The 12933-nt window shown below is 44.7% G+C and overlaps 2 protein-coding genes across 2 annotated transcripts; one reads left to right on the top strand and one right to left on the bottom strand.

Moving 5' to 3' along the window:
- Window positions 1-538: 538 nt before the first annotated feature.
- On the bottom strand, window positions 539-3587 carry HRG_04176 (uncharacterized protein; the record flags this gene model as incomplete). Its single annotated transcript, XM_044862647.1, has 2 exons — window positions 539-545; window positions 3268-3587. The coding sequence occupies 2 exons, from the start codon at window positions 3585-3587 to the stop codon at window positions 539-541; spliced, it is 327 nt and encodes a 108-aa protein (XP_044723673.1).
- An 812-nt stretch (window positions 3588-4399) lies between these two features.
- Window positions 4400-9143, top strand: HRG_04175 (cytochrome b5-like heme/Steroid binding domain-containing protein; the record flags this gene model as incomplete). The annotated part of the gene is made up of 7 exons (XM_044862646.1): window positions 4400-4555; window positions 4611-4651; window positions 4707-5381; window positions 5436-5476; window positions 5541-5832; window positions 5892-9003; window positions 9093-9143. 7 exons carry the CDS (start codon window positions 4400-4402, stop codon window positions 9141-9143), a joined length of 4368 nt encoding a protein of 1455 aa, XP_044723672.1.
- Window positions 9144-12933: the final 3790 nt, after the last annotated feature.

The following is a 12933-nucleotide window of genomic DNA, read 5'->3' as shown; positions in this document are numbered from 1 at the left end:
ATATATCCTATAGCTACTAGCCGGAAAGAGCTTTTATTAAGAAGTATTAATTAGCTTCCTCGAGGATCTCTTCCTACTTAGCTAGCTATAAAGAAGCTAGTAGGTTCCTAGTAAAAAAGGCTCCTAGGTAGGCCGTATAGGTCTTCCTAATACGGTTAGTTATATAGCCCTTTAAGGGAGCTATCGAGGTCTCGAGCTTTAAAAGCTACTACCTAGGAGTCTTTTCTTCTTAAAGAGAGATTAGCTAATAGATTCCGTTATTACCGTATAAGCAGTAGTTAGCAGTTTTATTTTATAGAGGTATTCCTTTTAATAACTCTCGTAGTTACCTAAGGTAGTAGAAAAAGCTCTCTATTATATAGAGGTTAGCTCGGAGAAGAGGGAAGCTCCCTCTATAAAATCTATTATCCTAGGATAAATAGGGGGCTTAAGAGGGTTCTACTTATTAGAGAAGACTAAATTATAAATAGTTCTATTTATACGAGCCTATAGCTCCTTTACCTACTTATCCTAATCTTAGGGCTCTATAAGAATCATCCTATAGACTATAGGGATGGTAGAGGAGTCGTTTTTCGATATCGTTACGGAAGAAGGGGGTAGAAAAGTCGGTTAAAAATCGGCTTTTCTAGTAAGAGGGGTAAAAGGGGCTTTTTATAGTAGCCGGAAGGTATAGGAATTCTATTCCTCCCGGGCTTATAACTCTTATAAAAAAGATATAGCCGCCTATTAGATATAAGCGACAGCGTTAATTAACGTATATAGAGTACGCGATAATAAGAGGGGGCTATAAATAGCTTTACTTCCTAATATTATAATTAATTAAATAATATAAAGGGATAATAGCTATAGCTATATACTAAGCTTATAACTATTACTAGTTATTAGGTCTTAATATTAAAGAAAGAGGGTATATATTACTCTATCCTACCTAAAAGAAGGAGTCGATAGGTATAACTATATATATATATATATAAAGTATAAGGGGGAATAGGTTTCCCTACTAATCCGATAGCTTATAGTTATCCGGATCTATTAAGTAACTTTCTTAGTATCCCTTAGGTTAACTACCGCATTCTATGCTTCCGGATATAGCGATAGTATCGTCTCCGCTTATAGGGATAAGGGGCGCGCCTATTAATACGTATAGGCGTAAGCTTAACTTTTAATAGCTATATATTAGTCTATAGCCTACTAGGACCCTTATTAGGTCTTTAAGATTCTCGTTAGGTCGTGATACTTATAGGTATTAGGTATTAATATATTCCGAAGCTAATAAGTAAGTAGCCTTAGCCTATAATAAGTAGTAGTACTTCTTTCCCTTAAGGCTTAAGATAAAACTATAAGAAGAGGCATTTCTTATACTATTATTTTAAAGTCTTTTATATATAGGATAAATAACCTAGTATTAAAGGTCGCCTTCTCCGATAGCGTCTACTAGACTGCTAGGATTTACTATATACTAGTAGATCCGTCTTACGCCCGCGAATTTACTATAGATATACTAAGCGAAATCGCAACGATAAAACTACTTAATAGCCGTATAAATATACCGGTTCTATACGTTTTCTTCTTTAATACTTCGCCGTCTAATAGGTTTAGCTTTCTATACGTCCTTATAGAGTGCCTTAAGGGTCGGGTTCTTAACTCTACTATAGCAAGCTAAGTGCCTGCTAAGTACCAACCACGTAGCGCATGGCAGCTAGTAAATGTCCTTTTCTAGCTTGAAAATTTGACTTTTGATTGCCTTGGGCGGATCTAGGGCGGAGAAACCTACGATGAGGCTCCCCGCATCATTCCTTGGGAGCGAGACAATAAGGCCACGACCACGACACGCACCCAAACATCGCTGGAGTGGTTCTATAAACTCAGACAAGATGAAAACCCGCAGGCTCTTAAGACAAATGCCGAAGATATAGAGTGGAGGACCGCTTACTAGATTTTAAAGACGGCTATATCTCATATTATTATTAAAGATAAGCTCTATGGCCCTTTCCCCTTATACCACTTCGACCATTATTGTAGAAACCATCTATTCGTCGCCGAGTAAAAATTTAACAGATGTTATTAATTAGAGTCAGACCGCGACCGCTCTATTACAGCGTCTAGCCGTCTCACCAGAGTTCATTACGTTCCCCGGCTTGCCAGACGAAGAAACCCAAATCATCGTTAACTTTAGGAACACTATACGCGACTGCTTGCAAGACCTTTTCAATCAAGCCGAACCATCATCACCGGCTGTAAATCGGAAAACAACGCTCTCTATAATTCTCGGCTTTAGACAGGCCGATATCACTTACAGATGCAGTTATAGCCGTCCACATCGCGCAATATATAACGAGCGATTGGTACCTAGCCTTATATACGGGGCTAATGTGTCGCGGGAGCAACTCGTTGCCGTGTATAGAGGAATCAAATTTTATTAAATAGGCCGAGGGAATAGAGGAGATGATAAACTGCCCCGTGTTCTGCTTCATGTCCTGAGTAATTCCTCGTGCCTATAGTCGAACATGATATCCATCTTATTTTCCATGTCAACCTCCGAGACTCTGCAACAAGAACTCCTAGGATGAAGAATCAGAGTCGAAGAGATCTTCAGCTGCGACTCTCTCTTCCACCTCTTCACCGTCGGCATCCCATAGCGCGGCGGGCGCAAGTACCATGTTACGTCCCGTTAGAGCATCAAACGAATGCATTTTCATGCCAGGAAACGTGTGTGACACGATCCTGACAATACGGGGATTTTTCATTACCTGCACCAGCGCTCTCGCGTGGGATTCCATATCTGCCTTTAATCGAGGAAAACCGTTGCTTGTAACGATGTACCCACAGCGGTTGGGGTACCTATATGAAGTATCTAAGCTAGAGAGTTCTGAGAGACTCAAGTTGATAATAACGTCCTCGAGACTAAGAAGGGGGCCTTTTTCCGGGGCATCTAAGATATAAGGACAAATGGTGCTAATGCGGCAGCGTAGTCGCCGAAGAGTCGGAAGCATTGTACCGATCACATCGCAAAGGTGAAGGTAGGTTCTGGGGGTATTGCTTTCACCTAGGAGATATGTGCCGGCTGTATCAATTTCGAGGCAAGTAAGATGGCCGATTGACACGAGGCCGGCTAGAGGCAACACCTTCAAATAATCCCGCCGCGCAAGGCCCGCCCGGGGGTCATGGCGCTCCGGTCGCGCTTTAAGTTTGAGAGACTGCAACCTGGTACATCGTTGGAGTATACTGGCAAGAGCAGCAAGGCACCCATTTAACTCGAATGTCCACGTATCGACGACGTGGAAGTCGATCTCTGATGGTTCCGCGCCATTTTGTGCCGAATGCCAGTCCTCGAAGCCATCAAGGCCAAGGCTGACTGTCACGACATGGTTCTCTATCGAACCAATCATGCCCTCCCTCTTGGATGCGATAATAAAGTTCTGAAGCGATTCTGCGGAGAAGTCGAGATCTTGGAGGAACACTAGCCAAGCAAGTTGATACCACCACTTAGAGATGAGGAGGCGATGAAGATCCTGGCGGAAGAAGGCTGAACCCAGCAAGCGGAAGATATAAAGCAGAATCTCTGCGGGGAGTCGGTTCAGGGACATGATGGTCGAAGAGGGGGATTCTGTAGTTGACCTGGAGTTGATGGACACTGCAACCAACAGCCCCCCTAGAGCGAGTATGCTTGGCGGCTTAAGTTCCCGAGGACGTGTACGAAGTAGTCCCGCAGCAAAAGAGCCGGGAGACGAAGATTTCTGACATGAAATCTGGTCCTCGCTGTCAGGGACCAATCATTTAACCCAGCTGGCCCCATAAAGTTAGTCATGTAGACGGCCCGCCCCCTGGCTGGGTTGCTACGTATTATTAATAGCTACGTAGCCTGACTGACCCAAGCCGGGTAGGGTAATATACTGTAGTTGCATCGGGGGCTGCTCCTGCCCTTCACTGTCGAGACAACCGAAAGCGGCGGCACCTCCCACCCGATTCGGTGGCCCCGACAGCACTTTCTATTATTAATCTATAAATTCATACTTCATAAAGAAAAGTGAACAGAAGGAAAAAGGACGCTCTACTAGAAGCCGTTAATTTTCAGCCTTAAAGGTCCAAAGGGTAACTTTGTGTCAATCAAACCATTTGCGTCCCATAAACAGCTAAAACAGTCTCAGCTTTACACTTATGGTCTCTGGTCCGGTCTAATCGAGTCATGGAGGCAGCAGACGTTAGAGCAATTGAGCATATAAAGCGATGCGGATAAGTCCTTTTTATTTAGCCTAGCACTTCTCCATACTCCTTTAAAACTTCGCCTAAGCTCTTGACAGGATTTCGACCTTTGGCCTTCTTTTACTCCTAGATATACATTACTTCTTTGTCTTGGCCGCCACAACGTATAGCCTCGCTCAACAGGCCTATAATCAACATGACAGCCGCCTCCGAGCGATCTTGCCCAGTGGCCGGGTCTATTAGGGAGAAGTACCCTTCTTGCTTTGCCGAATCTAGCCCACAGAGCAGAGGGCCACGAGGCTGCTCCTTCTCTGGCTTTTCCCAACCAGGAGACCTTCATGTTGCATTTGACGTAAGCCAACAGGTCATCGAGGTCAGTGTATCAGTAGTGAAACTGACAGAAGAAGATTCCCAGAGGTGTTGATCCTGTCGAATGGCTTCGCATGAGGTACTTGTTTCTTCTATGTTTCATGACTTGTTCATATACTGACATTCGCCATCAGAGAACGCAAGTCCATCAATCAGTTGCTGTACAGAAACATCCCCTCCACAAAAGAGATCGATGCTACCAAGAGCCAAGCGGAGCTAGACGCACTCAATGGCAAAGAGCAAGACGTTCTTGCCGTTGCGCTGGGAGCACCAGCAAGGCAGGTCATGTTGCGAGCGGAAGAGATTGGCCCACGAACAGGCTGGCGTGACGGATACCTTAGCACCGAGCACGGCTTCTGCCCGCCAGACTACGACGAAGCAGCTGGTGCTCTTGCAAGATCAGCCGGCCGCATATGGTCTGACCTCTGCGAGAGGATGCCGGGATGCGTTTCACGGGGCCGTGTTCGTGAGGCCATTGCTGCGCTTCCAATCGTCGAAGGGACAGAGGCGGTCATACCAGATCGTGCCCTTTGGGCTGCCCTTGTGTCTTTGGGCTTGCTCTGTTCCATATACCGCTTTGAAGACAAATACGACGGCAATGAGGGCGTGACTTCGGTCCTCGCCACGAAAACTCGGCCAAACTGTCTCATGGGTGACGACCTCGGCGAAGAACTGTGTGGTATTCCAAGAAGCATCGCTTTGCCGTACTATCACGTTTCTCATCGCATGGGACGAGCGCTGCCGCACCTGACCTTTGTCGACCAGTCCTCCTACAATCTGAAGATCAAGGACGCCACCTCTACTTATCCGTATCTCGCCCGTTTCGACAACATGGAGCTACGCTGGCCCATGTTTGGCGAAAGAGCAGAAGTGACTTTTTTGAAGGGCGTAGCAGAGACTTCAGGTACGCTCGGTTGTGGCCGTCTGTTTTACTGTTTGCAAATTACACAGGCTGACGTCTTGAATAGCATCCTTCCAGCATGGGCCAGACGCAATTGCCGCCTGTCAAGAACATGTAATGCATAGGAACGTTGAAGATCTGCTGCAGGAAATGATTCGCCTGAAAGAGATCCTCGAACGAATGCCCAACGCCTTTCATTCCATCTCGACAAACCCCAACTCTGGTGAAAATTATGTACCAGTTCAACAGTGGGTACGCTGGGCCAAATTTTCGGCGCCCCTATCCAAGCGATGTCCTGCGTCGTCTGGCTTGCAATTTCCCCCTTACCTGGTGATGGATGCTTTTCTGGGTCGGAAGAAGTAAGTGATGCCTCGTGGTAGGATATTGCGCAGAACAAATACCGACTTACCTGTGGTAGGTACACTTCCTTTCTCGGCGCCGAGGGTGTCCACCTCAGAGCCTGGCTTCCATCCAACTTGCGTGCTTTTATTGCGGCTATAGAGTATCACTATCGAGTTCCCGAGTTTGTCGAAAAGTCTGGAGATCCACGCCTTATTGGCGTTCTGGATGGCATTGTCGAAGCATACACAGGCGAACGCGGATTTATGGGAGTACACCGATACAAGGTATTCGGCATACTCGAGGTTGCGGCCAAGACAGGCCGCTCGGAGACCAATGGCGCCTCTGGCGCGGCTGATGGCTCCAGGCCATGGGAGGAGACACATCGCCAGTTCTCTGAAGCCATGAAAGAACGTCTTGAGCCCTACCGCGGAAACTTGTCTGTCGAGCCCCACCAGATGCGAGGCACCTTTGAAGAGTGTCGCTATGTTTCCCGAGTCTTGAACAGAATGCCCGTCGACTCGGATCCGAACCGTTCAATGGCCCTCGTAACTTTGGACATACAGGAGACAGGAATCACATTCATGCCCGGTGATCGTCTCGCGGTAATGCCACTGAACAGCTGGAAGGAGTGCGCCAAAGTTGCCGCTGCGTTTGGCCTGGAGGAGCATATCGACAGTGTAGTCGACTTCAAAGACACGTGGAATCGCTTCGGTAATCATCTCGCGTCTGTTAAACGGAACAACTGGCGAAAGCTGACGGTGACGGATATTCTCCGTCACGGGCACCTTGCACCCATCACCAAGGATCTTGCGCTAAAGGTGCACACCCTCCTGCACGCTTCATCTCCCTCTGTTCTCCAAGTCTTGGCTACAGACGAGTGGCCAGTACGTGGCTCGTTGGGAGACATGCTCCAGGACGCGCTCATGGACACATCGCCGCACATCTGGGACAGGGCTTTCAGCCTGGAAGACCTGTCGTGGTTGGCCGAGCTAATTCCTCTGGAAGTCCCCCGGACATATTCGATCGCGAGTTATGCCGAGGAACTTCTGCCGAGCACCGTCGACCTGGTTGTGTCACGCGCCGAGTACAAACTCTACTCCACGTTTGCTAGACAGGAAGACACGACACAAGTCGGTGTCAGCAGTGGATTCTTGAACCCACTCCCAGTTTGCGAAGAAATGCCATCCAACGATGAGATTCTCATTGGCGTCTCTCGCCCCGCAGCTTTCCAGTTGCCCTTTGACTCTATGGCGCCTTGCGCGTTCTTCGCGGGGGGGAGCGGGGTTGCCCCGTTTCGAGGATTCTGGCAGGCTCGACTAGCCGCCAGCGGACTGTCTGGTGGCACAAATCACTTGTACTTGGGGGTCCAGTCTCGCGAGAAGTTCTGTTTCGAAGACGAACTGCGCGAACTTGTAAAGTTGGACTTTATGAAAGTCCATGTGGCATTTTCGAGAGACTCGAGGGGCCTGGCCTACGACTCCGAGGCACACGACTTGGTGGAGAAGCAAGTCCCACCGCGCTACATCGACGCCCTCCTCGTGGAGCAAGGCTCAACAATCTGCGACCTCGTTATGTCGAAGAAGCAAGGAGGCCTGGGCGGCCATCTCTACGTCTGCGGATCCCTTGGCGTATTCGACGCAGTAATGACTGGAATCCGAAATGCAATTTACAAGTACCGAACGGCTACGATGGACAATGTTGACCTCATACTAAACAAGGCATTTGCTGAAAGACGGTTTATGCTCGACATATTCGTGACGCCGAGGCCTCTCCCTTGCAATTTGCCTACTATCCCACTTTCGCAGCTAGCTTTGCACACCGGCCACCGGCCAGAATCGCGTATGTGGATCGGCGTACATGGAAGCATCTACGATGTTACGGACTTTTGCCCGATGCACCCGGGAGGAACACTGATTATAAAATCAAATGCCGGGGTTGACTGCTCAAAATCGTTTGATAACCTGGCGCACACGAACAACCCCGAGGTGAGAAGCTTGCTGACCAAGTACTTTGTCGGGCACTTGACGCCAAAGCCAGAGTATCATGGGGAAAACGAGCTGTCGACTTTCTATGACCTATGGGCTTCCTATCTCCGCACAACGGTTGAAACGCTGGTGTCGCATCAGTTCGAGATGTACGAGATCATGGGCGCGTCACTGGAATCGTCCTCGTCGCACAGTCCAGCCGGCAGCAATAACATCTGGCTGCGGGAAACGCTTCCGAACATCATCGCTGTGCGAACGTTTTATGCTTATCAAAGCCGACTTTTACAAGGGGGCTTCGCAGCTCTATTCGGGGCTAAGCTGCAGGAGCTTGTTCTCAGGCTGTCCTTTGTCCTCGCCAACACGAGCGGTCCCGGATCGGACACGAAGCTGCCGGATGTACTCGGCACCGTCGCCCGAGCAAAACTAAGCGCCGACGCCGCGGCCTGTACTAATGAGGTAGGGCTCGTGGGACAATTTGTATGTGACGGGGACGCATCGTTGCGGTTTCAAGAACGCGGCGTCTTTGCCTATGCAGCGAAGAGCGTCGAACTTGACATTGAGCTTCTCGAGGACCTTCGGCAGGAGGCCTGTATTGGCATGGACGCGTTTGATAGCATTGCCGCAGACTTTCCCACGCCGGATACTGAAGATGACCCCGACCACAGCTCTGACCGCCTCATCGCCCTTTCTGCGGTCCTGCTCCAGATACTGGAGCGCATGGCTTGTCGACTAGCTACATTCTACGCCCAGCTGGCGCAATGTTCAGTCTATCGTCCCGAGTTGGAACTCAACCCGGCCCGTTCGCGATGGGCTCTGGTCCGGCGGTACATACACGACGGCAGCCTGTTCGGCCTCGCGAATGGAGCGGAGAGCAATGTGGCCACCAAGCAGCATTCTTCACGCTACCTGTCTCGAAGTAGCCCAAATCAGAAGATCGACTTTGATAAGCTCATGTCGCAGGTCCAATCCAGTCTGGAATATGCACGTCAAGGGGCGCGCGCCAATACGCCGGCCCAACCCACGCTAAACGCCGTGCACCAGGAGCGAGGGAAGAGCACTGGCGTGTTGAGTGTGGTTGCCAATCGAGAGAATGCCGGAGCGTCGAGGGCAATGAGTATATTCGTGGAGAAGAACAAGAGGTCAATACGGAGATTGAGCAAGTTGCCCTCGGGCCCGTTAGATCTCGAAGAGCTTCGAAAGGCGGTGACTAACGAGGACCCGGGATCATTACGAGCCGAAAGTGACACGCCCGCCGGCCTAGAGGAGGCGAGAATAGAAACCGTGGCTTATAGCTCCACCGGCGCCTCGTCACCAAGCCGGAATTCTACTGCATCGTCGCCTAGAGCCGGCCGGTCCCTGGCTAGAGCCCCTGTCTATAACGACCGTCTAACACTGGCAAGCGAAGCACGGTACAGCCCCCTTAGCCGACCCTCAAGCCGCGGTTCTATGACGGCCTATCCGGTTCTCGGGATGCCATCGACGCCGCCCTCGCAGGTAGGAGATGCGCACACGGTTATGGCGAGCATGATGTCGCACCTCAACACACGCCAACGCTCCCAAGCTGTTATTTCGAGGGCTAGTTCGCCGCTCCCTATGGGATTTAATGTACTTGGACGGACGTCATTCGGGCGAAACTCTGATAATCTCCCGGGAGGAAGTAATACTCCTAGGAGCGTTATTCAAACGCATATAAGAGAGCATTCCGGGAGCGGGTCGCGTCCCGTTAAGCCGCGAAGCATTTTAAAGAAGATTTAGCGGCGGCGTTTTAAAATAGATAGGGATAACTAATGCGAATAGAATAAAAGCGTTTATATTATAATGTTAGGTCTTTACTTAAAGAAGCTTAAAGTTTAAGGCTAAGTTTAAGATTAAGTATTAAATATAATAGCTTAATTAGTTTATCTTTAATTAATTATTCTACTAAATAAGTTTTTAAAGCTAAAGGGAAAAGAAAACTATTATTATTATTATTATTATTATTATTATTATTATTATTATTATTATTATTTCTAGTTATAATTATAATATATAAGTATAAGAAGGTATAAGTATTAAGTATAAATATAAGAGTCTAGTAAAAAGCTTTATATAAGAGTTTATATAAGTATTATATAATAAGTAAAAGGATATATTATAAGTATTTATTATTAAAAGTAATAATATATTATAAAAGATCTAACTATATACCTACTACTATTTAATATATATATATATATATATATATATATATATATATATATATAGCCTATACTACTTTATATATATAATAGCTAAGGTTTAAGCTAATACTTAAACTAGTATTAAAGGTAAATACCTTTATATAAGGTCCTAGCCTTACCTTTTATTATCGCGAAGCGTAGCTTAATTTCGTAGTTCTCGGTGATATCCCTTAGTAAGAGGGACTTAGGAAGCTAAAAGACCGGTATAGAAGAAGGAAGAAGGAGCTAAAAAGAAGTATAGAAGGAGGGTAGGGATAAGAGGGGAAGTAAAAGTAGCGATAGCTTCTTATAGAGGTAGCGAGAGATAAGATAGATATACCGGCAACGGCTAGAATAAAGGGGAAAAACTAGTAAAAGGCTTAGTAGTTAAGAGGATATTAGTAGCTTCTTTAAGTAGGATCTTCTTTATTAATCGAGATACTAAATAGGTATAAAGATAGGCGTTAGATAGAGGAAAAGGGGATAAATAAGGCAATATAATAATTTCTCCCTTATTATAACTACTACCCTTATAAGAATTAAAAAGCTTTACCCTGCCTATCCGACCCCTTACTTTTAATTTTTCCTTTATATATTTTTATATACTTCTTATATATCTCTTTATAAGAGTTATAAGCCTAAGAGGAATAGAACTCCTATACCTTCTAGCTATTATAAAAGGCACCTTTCTTATATCCCTTATAGCTTCCTTTTACCCTTTTTACTAGAAAAGCTAATTTTTAACTAACCTTTCTACCTTCTTCTATAATAATATTAATAAATAATTCCTCTACTACCTTTATAGTCTATAAGACGAGTCTTATAAAGCCTTAAGATTAGGATAAGTAAGTAAGGGGGCTATAGGCTTTAATAGATAAGACTATTTATAATTTAGTCTTCTTTAATAAGTAGGACCCTCTTAAGCCCCCTCTTTATTCTAGAGTAATAGAATTTATAGAGGGAGCTACCCTCTTCTTTAAGCTAACCTCTATATAGTAGAGAGCTTTTTCTACTACCTTAGGTAACTATAAAAATTACCGTAAGAAATACTATTATAGGATAAAGCTATTAACTACTATATATATAGCTATAACGGAATCCGTTAGTACTATAAAGCTAATCTCTCTTTAAGAAGAAGAGACTCTTAGGTAGTAGCTTTTAAAGCTTAAGATCTTAATAGCTCCCTTAAAGGGCTATATAACTAACTATATTAAGAAGACCTATACGGCCTACCTAGGAGCCCTTTTTATTAAGAACCTTTTAGCCTCTTTATAGCTAGCTAAGTAAGAAGAAATCCTTAAAGAAGCTAATTAATACTTCCTAATTAAAGCTCTTTTCTACTAGGTACTATAGGATATATCTATACTAAGAAAGCTTATTAGTAATAGTTACTTAGCTATCTTTTAAGAAGCTAGCCGGGAACTAAATAAAGAGGCTACTAGAGTATAATAATAAGTAGTCTTATTCCTTTATAGCTAGTATTCGACCTAGATAGCTCGACCTACTGCCCTTATAGCTACTATAGCCCCTGCTACTACGGTCCCCGCTACTGCTGCTACTGCTGCTGCCCCTCCGGATCCTCCTCCCTCGACAGCCTCGACCCTATCTTTAACGGCTGCCCCTATCCCGGCACCGGCTCCGATTACTACTCCGGGCCCGGCCCTAGTAGTCCGTCTAGCCCGACTAGTCCCCTAATAGACCTATTAGTCCGTTAGTCGAAAAATTAAGGAACTAGTCGAAATCGAACCTCTTTATTAAAATTAGTAATAAGGGGTAAAAAGGGGGGGTTTTTAAGTAGACCTTCTAAACTAAGACAAGGATTTCTTAAAAAAATAAAAGACTAAACGAAACAGCTGCCTAGCCTATAAATCCCTAGGCTATAGGTTATTATAATACTAGTAAGTCTTTAAGGGAAAACGACTTAAAGGATTTAACCCTTTAAAGAAGCTATAAGAAATAATATAATAGTCTCTTAAGGAGGACCCCTTATTAGAAAAGGAGATAAATAAGATTTAGGTTACTATAAAATAGTAACTAGCGCCGCTACCTTTATTTAACCTATAAATATAAAGAAAAATTATTAGTATAGTAAATCCGGCCTTTATCTTCTATATAAGTTAATAAGGATAAGACTAACTATTAGAGCCTACCGATTATCCCTTATAAAAATTAGCTATCTTTAATTCCGGCGCTTCCCTTAATATCTATAATACCCTCTTATAATTCCGGTCTTTTATAAAAGCATAGAGGGAATACCTTATTACTAGGGAATTAACTATATAAATAGAAATATATAAAAGGGTGAATTTTACAATAAAATTACTTAATAGGTCTATATAAATTCTTCGACGAAAAAGAGTAGCCTTTTACCCTTAATTTTTAACGAGCTTAATTTCCTTCTACCTTCTTTAAGAGGAAGGAATCTTTTAAGATACGACTTCTAAGCCTATAAGGCTAGTCTAAAAGAGTTAGACGATTAAGCTTATTAAGGAAAAATTCGGTTAATTTATTCTTAAATTCCGACCTATCCTTAAAAAGGAACTTCTTAAAAAGTTAGCTTTCCCTACTAAGAGGAATAGGTCTACTATAAAAGACCTTCTTTTAGCAGCCTAAGGAGACGGTCTTCTTTAGTATATATAACTTAGTTACCTAGGCCCCCTAGCTTTATATAAGCTAAGCTAATAGCAGGGCGTATAAATAAAGGGCCTTAAGACCGTTAAATATAAATACTATAGCTAAGGGAAGACTAAGAGAGGAATTTTTAAACGAACCCTTTTAAGGCCGGACTAGCTATATAAGGAAATTTAAGTTAACTAAACTAACTTCTCTAAGGATTAAGAAAGCTTTATTAAGGTAATAAATTTTATAGACGCTTTTTTAAGGATAGTCTTCCTTTATTTCTTATAGACCTACCTAAGTAAGTATAACTAGTCGG

Source organism: Hirsutella rhossiliensis (assembly GCF_020360975.1).
Source record: "Hirsutella rhossiliensis strain HR02 chromosome Unknown scaffold00003, whole genome shotgun sequence".
In the NCBI taxonomy this organism is placed as follows: Eukaryota; Fungi; Ascomycota; class Sordariomycetes; order Hypocreales; family Ophiocordycipitaceae; genus Hirsutella; species Hirsutella rhossiliensis.
This window is presented reverse-complemented; position numbering and strand designations above follow the sequence as displayed.